This window comes from Cucurbita pepo, chromosome LG12, assembly GCF_002806865.2.
Source record: "Cucurbita pepo subsp. pepo cultivar mu-cu-16 chromosome LG12, ASM280686v2, whole genome shotgun sequence".
Classification (NCBI taxonomy): Eukaryota; Viridiplantae; Streptophyta; class Magnoliopsida; order Cucurbitales; family Cucurbitaceae; genus Cucurbita; species Cucurbita pepo.
In genome coordinates, this window is record NC_036649.1 from 8,672,194 (window position 1) to 8,683,852 (window position 11,659).

General features: G+C 36.8%; 1 protein-coding gene across 2 annotated transcripts; it reads left to right on the forward strand.

Moving 5' to 3' along the window:
• The first annotated feature begins 3,938 nt into the window (after positions 1 to 3,938).
• LOC111807284 (protein NETWORKED 1D-like) lies at positions 3,939 to 11,643 on the forward strand. 2 transcript variants are annotated; one of them, XM_023692943.1, is made up of 5 exons: positions 3,939 to 4,365; positions 4,561 to 4,604; positions 4,686 to 4,885; positions 4,995 to 10,027; positions 10,258 to 11,643. In XM_023692943.1, the coding sequence occupies exons 3-5, from the start codon at positions 4,783 to 4,785 to the stop codon at positions 11,419 to 11,421; spliced, it is 6,300 nt and encodes a 2,099-aa protein (XP_023548711.1). In that variant the 5' UTR covers positions 3,939 to 4,365; positions 4,561 to 4,604; positions 4,686 to 4,782; the 3' UTR covers positions 11,422 to 11,643. The 2 variants fall into 2 exon arrangements, with proteins under 2 accessions (XP_023548711.1, XP_023548710.1); XM_023692942.1 differs by having other exon boundaries at positions 4,690 to 4,885.
• The last annotated feature ends 16 nt before the right edge of the window (positions 11,644 to 11,659 follow it).

Sequence of the window (11,659 nt, forward strand, 5' to 3'; positions counted from 1 at the left end):
ATATTTTTGAATATTTATATTTATTTAAATTTAAAATATTGTCGACTTCTTTAAATAAATACTTTATTTTAGTCAGTAGGCTCTTCTGCTTACTATATGTGCCACGTAACATTCTCCTGAACTTAGCTCTATTTTAAATCATACAAACTCCATTATTTAAATAGCAACGTCTCTTTTTCTAATACGACAAATGTGGAGTACAAAAATATGAACATTCGACCTTAACGAAAAAGATACATATTAATTACTGAGTTGTTCATGTTAACACAACTAGTAATATGATATCCCACGTCGGTCGGAGAGAGAAACAAAACATTCCTTATAAGAGTGTAGAAATATGCTCATAGTAAACGCGTTTGAAAACCGTGAAGCTGACATCAGTATGTAATTCATCAAAGCGAACAATATCTACTAACAGAGAGTTTAGGCTGTTACGAGTAGCTAAATTATGCTTGTTTTAATTTGATTCCATTCAATCTTGCTTCTTAACCCCTCACCCGCCTTTCTATTTCAATCATCTCTTATTCCTTTTCCACGAAATAAAACAAAATGCCTCTCATTTTCATGTTGTTCTTGTATAAGGTGTTCGGTACGCAATAATGGAAGAGAGAAAACAAAATTCAAATTCGAAAGTGAATGATATTACTTTTTGTAAAATCTCACCTCGAGTTGGAGAGGGGTAATGAAGCATTTCTTGTAAGGGTGTGGAGATTTCTCCTTAGCATACATGTTTTAAAGCCGCGAGACTAATAGTGATATGTAATTGGCAAAATAGACAATATCTACTAGCGGTGGGTTTGAGCTGTTATAAATGGTATCTTGGAACTAGACACTGGGTGGTTTGCCAACGTGATATGAATCCAACCACTCATCAATTGCATATATCCAAAGTCGCAATTACAATAAGCAATGCAGAGAAAATTTAAGTATTAAATCAAGAAAAAAAAATAGAGTGAGAATAAATATCACTTGATATTGGAAAGACTTTTTATCTTGAAGTACATTTAAAATTATTTATTTTATCTTATTTTCTTCATTTTTATTTAATAGCTTATATTGCTAGTTTGTAGTTGGCCGTTGAACTTTTGAATTATCTTTTTTGCTTATTTAAAGACATGTTGTAGTTGGCAGCTATATTATGTTTAAATTATTTGTTGACATGTAATATTCAATTTTGAAATCAGAATGGAGTTCAAAAACTTTGTATTTGAAACTCTTTGGGTGTTATATTTCTTTCGAACTTTGATTGAGTTTTGACGTTAAAATCGATTCATTGAATTAGTCATGATCAAGCTAATTGTGGAGTGAGTCGTCTTGATATCTAAGAGTGACCATTATAGATTCCAAGTTCGATCTAAGAGTTATTAATCTTTCTGACCTGCTCTTGGTTGGAATCATTCAAGTTAGCTTTATTTGTGAAAGTTTGAAATGTGCTAAAATGATCTATAGCATTATAAAATCCAGCATGTTGGCGCTTATCACAACCAGACACTAGGCACTAAAAGAGGTGAATTGTGACATCTCATCCCAACTAAAAATCTGTTCGTAACAGACATGTTTCATTGTTAATGGTCGCTACCTTCCCAGCCCAACAGACATCATGATTGACACAGCTCCCACCATCCCACCTTTTTCTCCTACCACACCACCTTCCTCTTATGCCTCTCTTTTTTTTTTTAATTAATTAATTATTATTATTATTATTATTTTATTGTGTACTTATATTTTAAAATTTTAAAAATAGTAATTTTTATTTTTGAAAAATGGTTAAAAATTAAAATATTTTATTTAAATTAAAAACATCCTATTTTACATATTTTGAATAAAAGTCCCATTTTGTTGGATGGACTGAATGGTCCAACAAAGAAGCCTTGTGGCTCATAAAAGGGAAGCCTTTAATAGCTCTATACTTCACGCCATGGTTTACCTCATACTCCTATTCCTTAAGGGGTAAGCCTTTATACATGATGACTCAAATAAAACAAAAAGCGTTTTCTTTGGGACCAAGTCTCGAAACAACCCTTTCTTATAAAGATTCGATCTACCGCTATCGATAAAAATATCAACGTCTCAAATTTATAAAGCTCGCAGTATAAATTTAAATTGGTGTTATTTCTTTTTTATATTTAGTCGATGTCGATAATTATTTAATTCATTCATATTCTGACAAAATCCGACTATTATAACATTAGTTCTCTTTCCAAAAAGACAAAATATTTGAGTTTTTAATTCCAATCGACTATAGACTATAATTCATTATGAAGCTTACGAGAATAAAAAGTCAAGAGAATTTAAAGTCAACCAAATGATGATAGCATATATTATGTCATTTATTTATAAAATAATTTATTTGTTACATAATAATAATAGGTTTATTAGTTAGTCAAAGAGAATAAAAAGATTTTCCCGATCAACATTAAAAATAAAAAAAAGATAAAAAAAAAGTTGATCGAGCTGTAATTAAATATAAAACACGTGGAGGGCGGGAAGGGAAGGGAAATGATTAGTGGTGGTGAGGAATGAGGAGCGGCCGCGCCTGCGCCTGCGCCCACACCCACGCCCACGCCCACGCGCACCTCATCCACGCCCACCGTCCCTGACTCTGAATCTCGTCAGCTTTTGAACCAAAGGAAATGACCGTTTCGCATTTTGCCAGCTATTATTTTATTTATAAACCCTAAATCTCCCCTTTTCATCGTCATCCTTTCTCACTTTCCCCTTACTCTTTCTTTTATAAATATGCACATTTTCCAAAATCAGGCAAAGAATCTTCACGTGCTTCAACCGTACCATTTGCATTCGGGTGAGCGGATTCCCGTAGATAAAATGAACATCTCTAAGTGAGACACGTTAAAAGCTCTAAGCTTTTGTGCCTTTAGCTTACTCTCTTTCTTCTTCCTCGTGGTTCGAGTGGGTCTTGAGTTAACTTCTAGGGCCAGTGTGCTCGTTGCCATTGGGCCAATTTCGCCTTGGTTGTATCTTTGGCTTTTGTCTTCTTTTTTGGGTTTGTCTCGATAGGTCAAAAATTACACACAACCCATATATGTTGTATTATACTAGAAAATAAAACGTTCAATTCTCTGCTTCTACCATTGTTATCGGTTCGTTGAATAGACATGAGTTCGTGTAAATTATTTTAATGATATTTTTATTTAAGAAAAGTTCAGTAAAGTGTTAATAACCACCTCACCGTTTTGTTTGAACTAGAAAATAATGGATTAAAAATATTATTGAAAAATGAAGATGAAATTATTAATTATTTTCTTAAAGTAGAAATGAAATTATTATTTTTATTTATGCAGAAGCAATATTAAAATAGTTTACTTATTTCAGACACGTAGGATATGTAATAAATAACATTAAAATTACCAAATAATTCCACTACCATCATTATAAAAATGAGATTTCTTTTTATTTTTATTTACATTTATTTCTCATACCAATATTGCCATATTAGGCAACCAAGTTCATTTATTTATTTTTTAAATTAAAAGATTGTGGGGGTAAGAAATTAAAATTGTAATTTTAGATAAAAATATGTTTAATTTAATTTGTTGTTTTCTTCCATTTTTAATGAATATTATATCATAGAGAGACGACGAGACCACGATACACAATTTTTTAATTTAATTTTAATTTTGACCGAGTATAAATTATTTTATTGAATTCAATTAAATTAATAGTAAAAAAGTAAATTTTCTTTTTAATAAAAAAAATAAAAAAATTAAAACACGTGAATTTGAGGCAACAGGGAATCGTCATAGAGAACGCCGATTTTTGGAACCCTAGTAAGCAAGTCAAACTTTTGGAAGCACAAGGAAAGAACATTTTTGATGCCCTAACCAAAAGGGTAATTTGGTCAAATCAACTTCTTTATAATTACCAATTTTTTTTTTCAAAAAAAAAAAAAAAAAAAAAGCTTTGTTTTACCGACTCTCACAATATTCTCCAACACAACAAGAAAATTAAAGGAAACAAAGAAATTTAGAATTTTGTCACATTTATTCATTAATCAAACCCTACGAAAGACAGATTATACAGGGAGAAGCCTTACATTGATCCGTTTATTTTTGCTTGGTCGGATTTTTGTTTTGCTCTGCTTTAAGCCCAGTGTTCGTCCTCCCTCTCTGGCAGCTTCTTTATTTTTTTTTTAGCAAAAGCTGCGATAGTACACCAATAAGGCAATAATATCAACACCGAATCAAAAAGCAGACCAGAATTTGAGAAACAGGAAGAAGAAGGAGGAGGAGGAAGAGGGTTACAGAGATCTGTGAGTATCAACCATGGGGTGAGAGCGATGCGATGGCAGCTGAAGCTGATTTTTAGTCACAGCTGCTGATTCAAGACCCATATGCCAGATTTCTGGTAAATTTTAGCTTCTTCCCTCTGTTCTTCTATGTGGGCTTCTTTTTGTTGTTCTTGAATGGATGAAACTGTAGAACCCATCTCTGTTTTTGATCGTGATGTTCTTGATCTGGGTGTTCTTGTTTGAGATTCTTCGTTTCTTCATCATCTTCAATCTTGTCACTTATCTGGGTGCTCTTTGTTGGTTTCTATCAGCTACTAGGTTCAAATTCAGCTCTGGAGCTTGGTTTGTTGATCAGGTACTTTTTTCAACCTAAAATTGGGATCTATTTTTCAGTTCACAAGAAAATTTGTATCTAATTTTGATTGTGTTGGGTTAGGAAGGTTGATTAGGTAGAAGAAGAGACCAAAGTGAAAGCCAAAGAATCTTGAGACTTGGAGTTATTTTGAAAGTGTTTGTTCTGTTTGGCTGAAGTCATGACGACTACCTCGCGGACAAATTCTAGGCGCATGTATTCATGGTGGTGGGATAGTCACATTAGCCCAAAAAATTCTAAATGGCTTCAAGAAAATCTTACAGGTCTTGGTTTGTGCCCTTTGAAGTTATTAGTCTCTTGAAGCTATTGATTTGTGCTCCATGAATGAAAATGGCTGACTAACTTGTACTTGGTTATGCTGCTTGAAAACAGATATGGATACCAAAGTGAAACAGATGATCAAGCTTCTTGAAGAGGATGCCGATTCGTTTGCGAGGAGGGCTGAGATGTACTACAAGAAGCGCCCGGAACTTATGAAATTGGTTGAAGAATTCTACCGGGCGTATCGAGCATTGGCAGAAAGATATGATAATGCAACTGGGGTGCTTCGTCAGGCTCATCATACCATGGCTGAGGCATTTCCTAACCAGGTACCATTTGATGATTTGCCTGCAGGTTCAGGTAATGAGGGTGATCCACGGACGCCATCACCTATACGTGCTCTTTTTGACCCAGATGAGTTGCAAAAAGATGGCTTGGGGCTTTCACCTCAATCAGGTGGTGGCAGAAGAAATGGAGCATTTACAGAAGAATCGAACTTGGTTACGAGTCGGAGGGGTTTGAAGCAGTTTAATGATATTTTTGGTTCTGGGGAAGGAAGGGCAAAGAAAGGCCTGAATTTCCACGATCTCGAGGAGAATGAGCGAAATGGGAGGAATAATCTCAAGGTTTCAGCTACTGAGGCGGAGATTGTGGCCTTAAAGGAGGCTCTGGCTAAATTAGAAGCTGAAAAGGAAGCTGATCTACTTCAATATCAACAGAGTCTTGATAAGCTTTCTAATCTCCAGATAGAAGTCTCTCGTGCACAAGAGGATTCCGAAAGACTAAATGATCGAGCCTCGAAAGCTGAAACCGAAGCCCAGAATTTGAGGGAAGCCCTCAGAAAACTAGAGACTGAACAGGAAGCTAGTCTTCTAAAGTATCAACAGTGTCTGGACAAAGTATCCCTTTTGGAGAGTAATATCTTTGACATTCAAAGAGGAGCTGAAGACCTTACTGAAAGTCTGAAGCAAGGCCTTGCTGAAGTAGGAGCTGAAAAGGAAGCTGTACTTGTTCAATATCGAGAGAGTTTAGAAATCATAGTGAAACTAGAGGAGAAGCTTCTTCATGCAGAGGAAAGTTCAAGAAGATACAATGAACTAGCTGAAAAAGCTGAAAGTGAATTGATTATCCTTAAGCAAACAATCGAAAAACTAACCGAAGAAAAGGAAACTGCAGCTGTCCAGTACCTGCAGTGCTTGGAGAAGATTTCTAATCTTGAATATCGACTTTCATGTGCTGAAGAAGAGGCGGAAAGGCTGCATCGTGAAATCAATGACGGAGTTTTAAAGTTAAGAACTGCTGAAGAGAAGTGTCTTTCATTGGAGACATCAAATCTGGCTCTGCAATCTGAGTTAGAATCATTGGTACTGAAAATGGGGTCTCAAAATGAAGAACTCACCGAGAACAAAAATGAACTGGGAAGACTTTGGAATTGCGTACAGGACGAGCATTTGCGGTTTGTTGAGGCCGAGACTGCTTTCCAAACGTTGCAAGATTTGCATTCTCAGACGGAAGAGGAGCTGCTATCTCTTGCTGCTGAGATTCAGAATAGGACACAAGTTTTAAGGAACCTAGAAATTCAAAACCAAAGCTTGATTGCTGAAGTTCAGGAGGTGAAGAATGAAAACAGGAAGCTTGGTGAACTTAATATGTCGTCAGCTCTGTCGATAAAAGATTTGCAAGATGAGCTGTCAAGCTTGAGGGAGAAGATAAGTAAACTTGAAGCGGAGGTAGAACATCGAACGAATGAACGTAATGCCCTTCAGCAAGAAATCTACTGTCTGAAAGAAGAGATTAATGAGTTGAATAAGAAAAATGGGGCCATAATGGAGCAGGTGGAGTCTACAGGCTATAGTTTAGACAGCTTTGGAGCATCTGTTAAGGAACTGCAAGATGAGTATTCAAGGATGAGGGAAACCTGTGAGACAGAGAAAAGTGAGAAAGCTGCTCTCTTGGAGAAGTTGATTGTTCTTGAGAAACTTGTTGAGAAAAACTCCTTTTTAGAAAATTCCATTTCTGATATGAGTGTCGACTTGGAAGAGACCAAGGAGAGAGTAAAGATGTTAGAAGATTCTTGTCAATCTCTGTTGGGAGAGAAATCAGCTCTTTCTTCTGAGAAGGTTGCCCTGACTTCTCAGCTACTAATTACAACTAAGAATCTGGAGGAACTCTCAGAAAAAAATATACTTCTCGAGAACTCCCTTTCTGATGCCATTGCTGAACTCGAAGCATTACGGATGAAATCGAAGGATCTAGAAGACTCCTGCGAATTACATGTTCAACAGAAGTCTGGCCTCATTACAGAGAGAGAGAGCTTACTATGTCAGCTGGAGACCTCCCATAACTCACTGGAAGATCTGGATAAACGATTACGAGAATTGGTAGAGAAACATTCGGTGCTCGCCAACGAAAGAGAATCTGCATTTTGTGAAATAGAAAAGCTGAAGGCTTATTTGGATGCAGAAAAACAAGCTCATTCTAGTTTTACTGAAATCAGTAAGAAACGGGTAGCTCATATGGAGTCGCAAATGCATCTATTACAAGAAGAACGCGATCACTGGAAGAAGGAATATGAGGAAGAGACAGACAAAGATATAAATTCCCAGTTTGTGATCTTCATCTTACAGAATTGCATACAAGATATGAAGAATAATAATCTCTCTTTACTTGTAGAGTCTCAAAAACTTTTAGAGGCATCCGAGAGATCAAAAGAAGCCATCTCTGAATTAGAGCTCGAAAATATTAAAAGACAGGGGCAGGTTCAATCCTTCATGGAGAAAAATAAATTCCTGAGGACAGGGCTTCAACGGGTATTGAGTATTCTTGACATCGATGCATACCCTGGATTCGATCACGAGACTGAGCAAGATCAAACACTTCTGAACCATATTTTTGTCAAGATTCAGGAGAAAGAAAACTCTATAAATGAAATTTATGATGAATACTATCAGTTAGTGATCGAGAAATCTATTAATGAGAAGTTCCTTCTGCAACTGAAAGATGAAGGTGCTAACATTTTGATGGAAAGGGATGCACTTTGTCAGGAGAACAGAGTCCAATCTGAAGAGATCTTGATTCTCCAGAGTAGGATTGTGGAGTTGAATGAAGAACTGAGGTTGAAAGTAATGGAGGGTAGCTATAAAGAACAAACGCTCATGACAGAAATGGAAAATGTCCGCAGGAATTTGCATAATGTGGAGGAAGCTTACCAGATTTTAAAAGTAGAGAATTCCAATGCTCTTAAACAGAGGTATCAACTAGAAGAAGAGAACAGTAATATGTTCAATGAAACAATATTTCAGAGTCAACTTTTCCTCATTTGTAAAGATATCATCTCTGAAATTCTTGAAGAACTGAGAAAGCTTACTGAGTGTAGGGATAAACTCCAGTTTACAAATAATGACCTTGAAGAGAGAGTGAAAGATGAACAAACGATGAACTTAGAACTCACAATGCTTTTGGAGAGGTCACGTAGTGAAGCTGAAAAGTATTTGACAGAGAAGAACACGCTTGATCAGGAGCATAGGAACCAATCTGAACGATTATCGACGCTCCGGGCCGAGATGGAGAAACTTCTAGAGCTGAATGAGGAATTGAAGTTGAAAATAGTGGAAGGAATTCACAAAGAAGAAGGCCTAATGACTGAAATGAAGAATTTATGTAAGAAGCTGCAGGATTTGGAAGGGGCTTACCAGATTCTTCATGATGAGAGTTGCAAGGCGAACAAAGAGAAACAAGATTTAGAAGAAGAAAACATTAATTTGTTCACTGAAAACATATTTCAAAGTGAACTCTCCTTTATTTACAAGGATGCTATCTCAGAAAATCTTGCAGAATTGAGAAAGCTTACTGAATGCATGGACGAACTCCGCTGCAGAGAAAATGACCTTGAAGAGAGAATGAAATTAATGTTAGCAAAGTTGGGAGATGAACAAACAAAGAACTTAGAACTCAGGAATTCCTTGGAAAAGTCACAGAGTGAGGCTGAAAATTACCTGATGGAAAGGAACATGCTTGACCAGGAGCTCAGCAATCAATCTGAAATGAATTCAATACTACAGGGTAAGATGGAGAAACTTCTGGAGTTGAATGAAGATATTAGCTCAAAATTAATAGATAGCAAGCACAAAGAAGAATTACTTATGACTGAAAAGGAGAATGTAAGCAAGAAGCTGCAAAATTTGGAAGGGGCTTATCAGATATTACATGCTGAGAAAATCAAGGCACTTGAGGAGGAAAAATCCTTGAGAAAAGAAATCTTAGGCTTGAGGGAAGATAAACATGAATTAGAAGACGCAAACATCGATATGTTCGGTGAAACGATATTTCAAAGCCAACTTTCCTTTGTTTACAAGGATATTGTATCTGAAAATCTACGAGAACTGAGGAAGCTCGTTGAGTGTATGGATAATCTCCAATCCACAAATAAAGACCTTGAAGAGAGAGTAAAACTAATGGAAAGAAAGTTGGGAGATGAACAGACGAAGAATCTTGAACTCGTTGAGTCCTTGGAGAGGTCAAAATGTGAGATCATGGAAGTAGAAACAATGATAAGCTTGAAGGAAAATGAAAAGTTGGAGCTCCGTGAAATGGTGGAGCGGCTATCGACGAAGTGTAACGAGTTGGAGGGGATAAACGACGAACAAAAGAAGCAGATGGACAAAATCTCTTCAGATAAAGATTTCCTGGCAATGGAAACTGAATTTCTTCACGAAGAGAATCAAAAAATGGATTCGAAGCTAAAGGAGATGCAAAAGGAAGCTGAAAAGAATATATTCAGAGAGAAAAGTTTAATATCTGAACTTGACATGAAGAACAATGAAGTTCAATCATGGGAAACTCAAGCTGCCATTTTCTTTGGTGAGCTGCAGATTTCTGCTATTTATCAATCAATTTTTGAAGCCAAGAGTCATGAGCTAACAGAAGCATGCCAGAACCTTCAAGACAGAAATACCTCTAAAGATGTAGAGATCGAATTGCTGAAGGACAAAATTAGTAGTTCAGAAGGAGAAAATGGAAGAATGAAAACTCAGTTGGCCGCATATGTTCTAGCTATTCAATCCTTGAAGGATTCTATAAATTCTCTTGAAAGGCATGCTATTTCTTTGACAAAAACGCAAAAAGTTGACGACCAAGAACTGAAGGTAATAACAATATCGCTTTTTCTGTATATCAATTTTTATTTTCGCTTACAGTCTTTGTCGTGTTCATATCCATATAGTTCAGAACTCGTTTACTGTTTAAAGCATCTTATTGCAAGTAGAGGAAACTTATAAATCCAAGTTTATTTAGCTTTCCAACAGGCTCAATCAATAAAGGGGTGTCTGAGTTTTGGTTGCATAATCTGAGGGCCTTTTAACTTTCCTTTCTGCAGGAATCTGGTTCTGCAAATTCCCAGCATGATGAAAGCATCCAGCAGCCACGTGGTGATCAAGTTCACCATGATGGTTCAGTTGAGCTGCAAGATTTGAATAGGAGGATTCAAGCAATTGAATTAGCATTTCAAGAATTTGCACTAGAAAAGTGTAACGCCAATGCCAAGCTAAAGAAAGTAATGAAGGAGATGGAACAGCTAAAAACTGGCCGAGATCGTAGTCGTGTGACCAAGGACAAATCAATACTCCATGGACAAGAGCGTTATAATCGATCACATTCAAAGTCTGAAATTTATGAAGCAGGAAATGAAGTTCTGACAAAAGACATCCTACTTGATCGGATTGCTGACCATTCATCCTATGGAACCAGTCAAAGAGAAACTGCAGCAGCTGGTGATCGGATGCTTCAGCTGTGGGAATCAACTGATCAAGATGGCAGCTACAACCGGGCCATTGGCAAGGCTCCTATGCTAGCAAGCTCATCTACCGAATATCACCGGGTTGGATCGACCAGGAGACGAAGTAGCAAGCACCTTTCAAATGAATCATTGATCGAGAAGGAACTGGGTGTGGATAAACTAGAGATCTCCAAGAGACTTTCTGAACTCCCACAAGAAGGAAACAAGAGAAGGATTCTAGAAAGACTAGACTCTGATGCTCAGAAATTGGCAAATCTTCAGATAACTGTACAAGAATTGAAGAAGAAGATGGAGATTACAGAGAAGAGCAAGATAGAAAAAGGTACTGAATATGATACAGTGAAGGGGCAAGTAGTAGAAGCTGAAGACGCCATCACCAAGTTGTATGAGATGAACCTTAAACTCACAAAGAATGTTCAAGATAGTTTTCAGGCTGCTGATGGAGGAGGCTCATCCACACTGGGGCCAGAGGAAAATGAGAATATCCAAAGTAGGCGAATTTCAGAACAAGCACGGAGGGGATCAGAGAAGATCGGGCGGTTGCAGTTGGAGTTAAAGAGGCTACAGTTTCTAATATTGAAACTTGATGCTCAAAAGGAGGCCAAGGGAAGAACTAAAGTATCCGAGCGGAGTCCGAGAGTTCTTCTACGAGACTATCTTTATGGCGGGACGAGAACCAAGCAGAAGCAAAAGAAGAAGGCTCCTTTTTGTGCTTGTATGAGACCTCCAACAAGGGGTGATTGAGGCATTGATTTTTATCTGTGAAATAATCAATTCTAGTTTAGTGAAAAGGAAATATCACTTGGCTCATCATCTATCAATCTTTCTTTGTTTGTATAGAGAGGTTTTTATGTTACCTTAGCTTTGAGATTATGCTGTACATGAAAGGCTGCATCTAATCAGAGAAAGCTACTCTTTTTAGAGGCTCTTCATTATCTATAGAATTTTGCAGAACATTTTTAATAATTTTGATTTTTTATTA

Bases quoted from the DNA above. Each gene is read 5' to 3' on its own strand.
- LOC111807284 (XM_023692943.1), top strand. From the start codon at position 4,783: ATGACGACTACCTCGCGGACAAATTCTAGGCGCATGTATTCATGGTGG. The intron at 4,886-4,994 runs GTCTTGGTTTGT...GCTTGAAAACAG, and splicing joins GCTTCAAGAAAATCTTACAG to ATATGGATACCAAAGTGAAA. The intron at 10,028-10,257 runs GTAATAACAATA...TCCTTTCTGCAG, and splicing joins TTGACGACCAAGAACTGAAG to GAATCTGGTTCTGCAAATTC.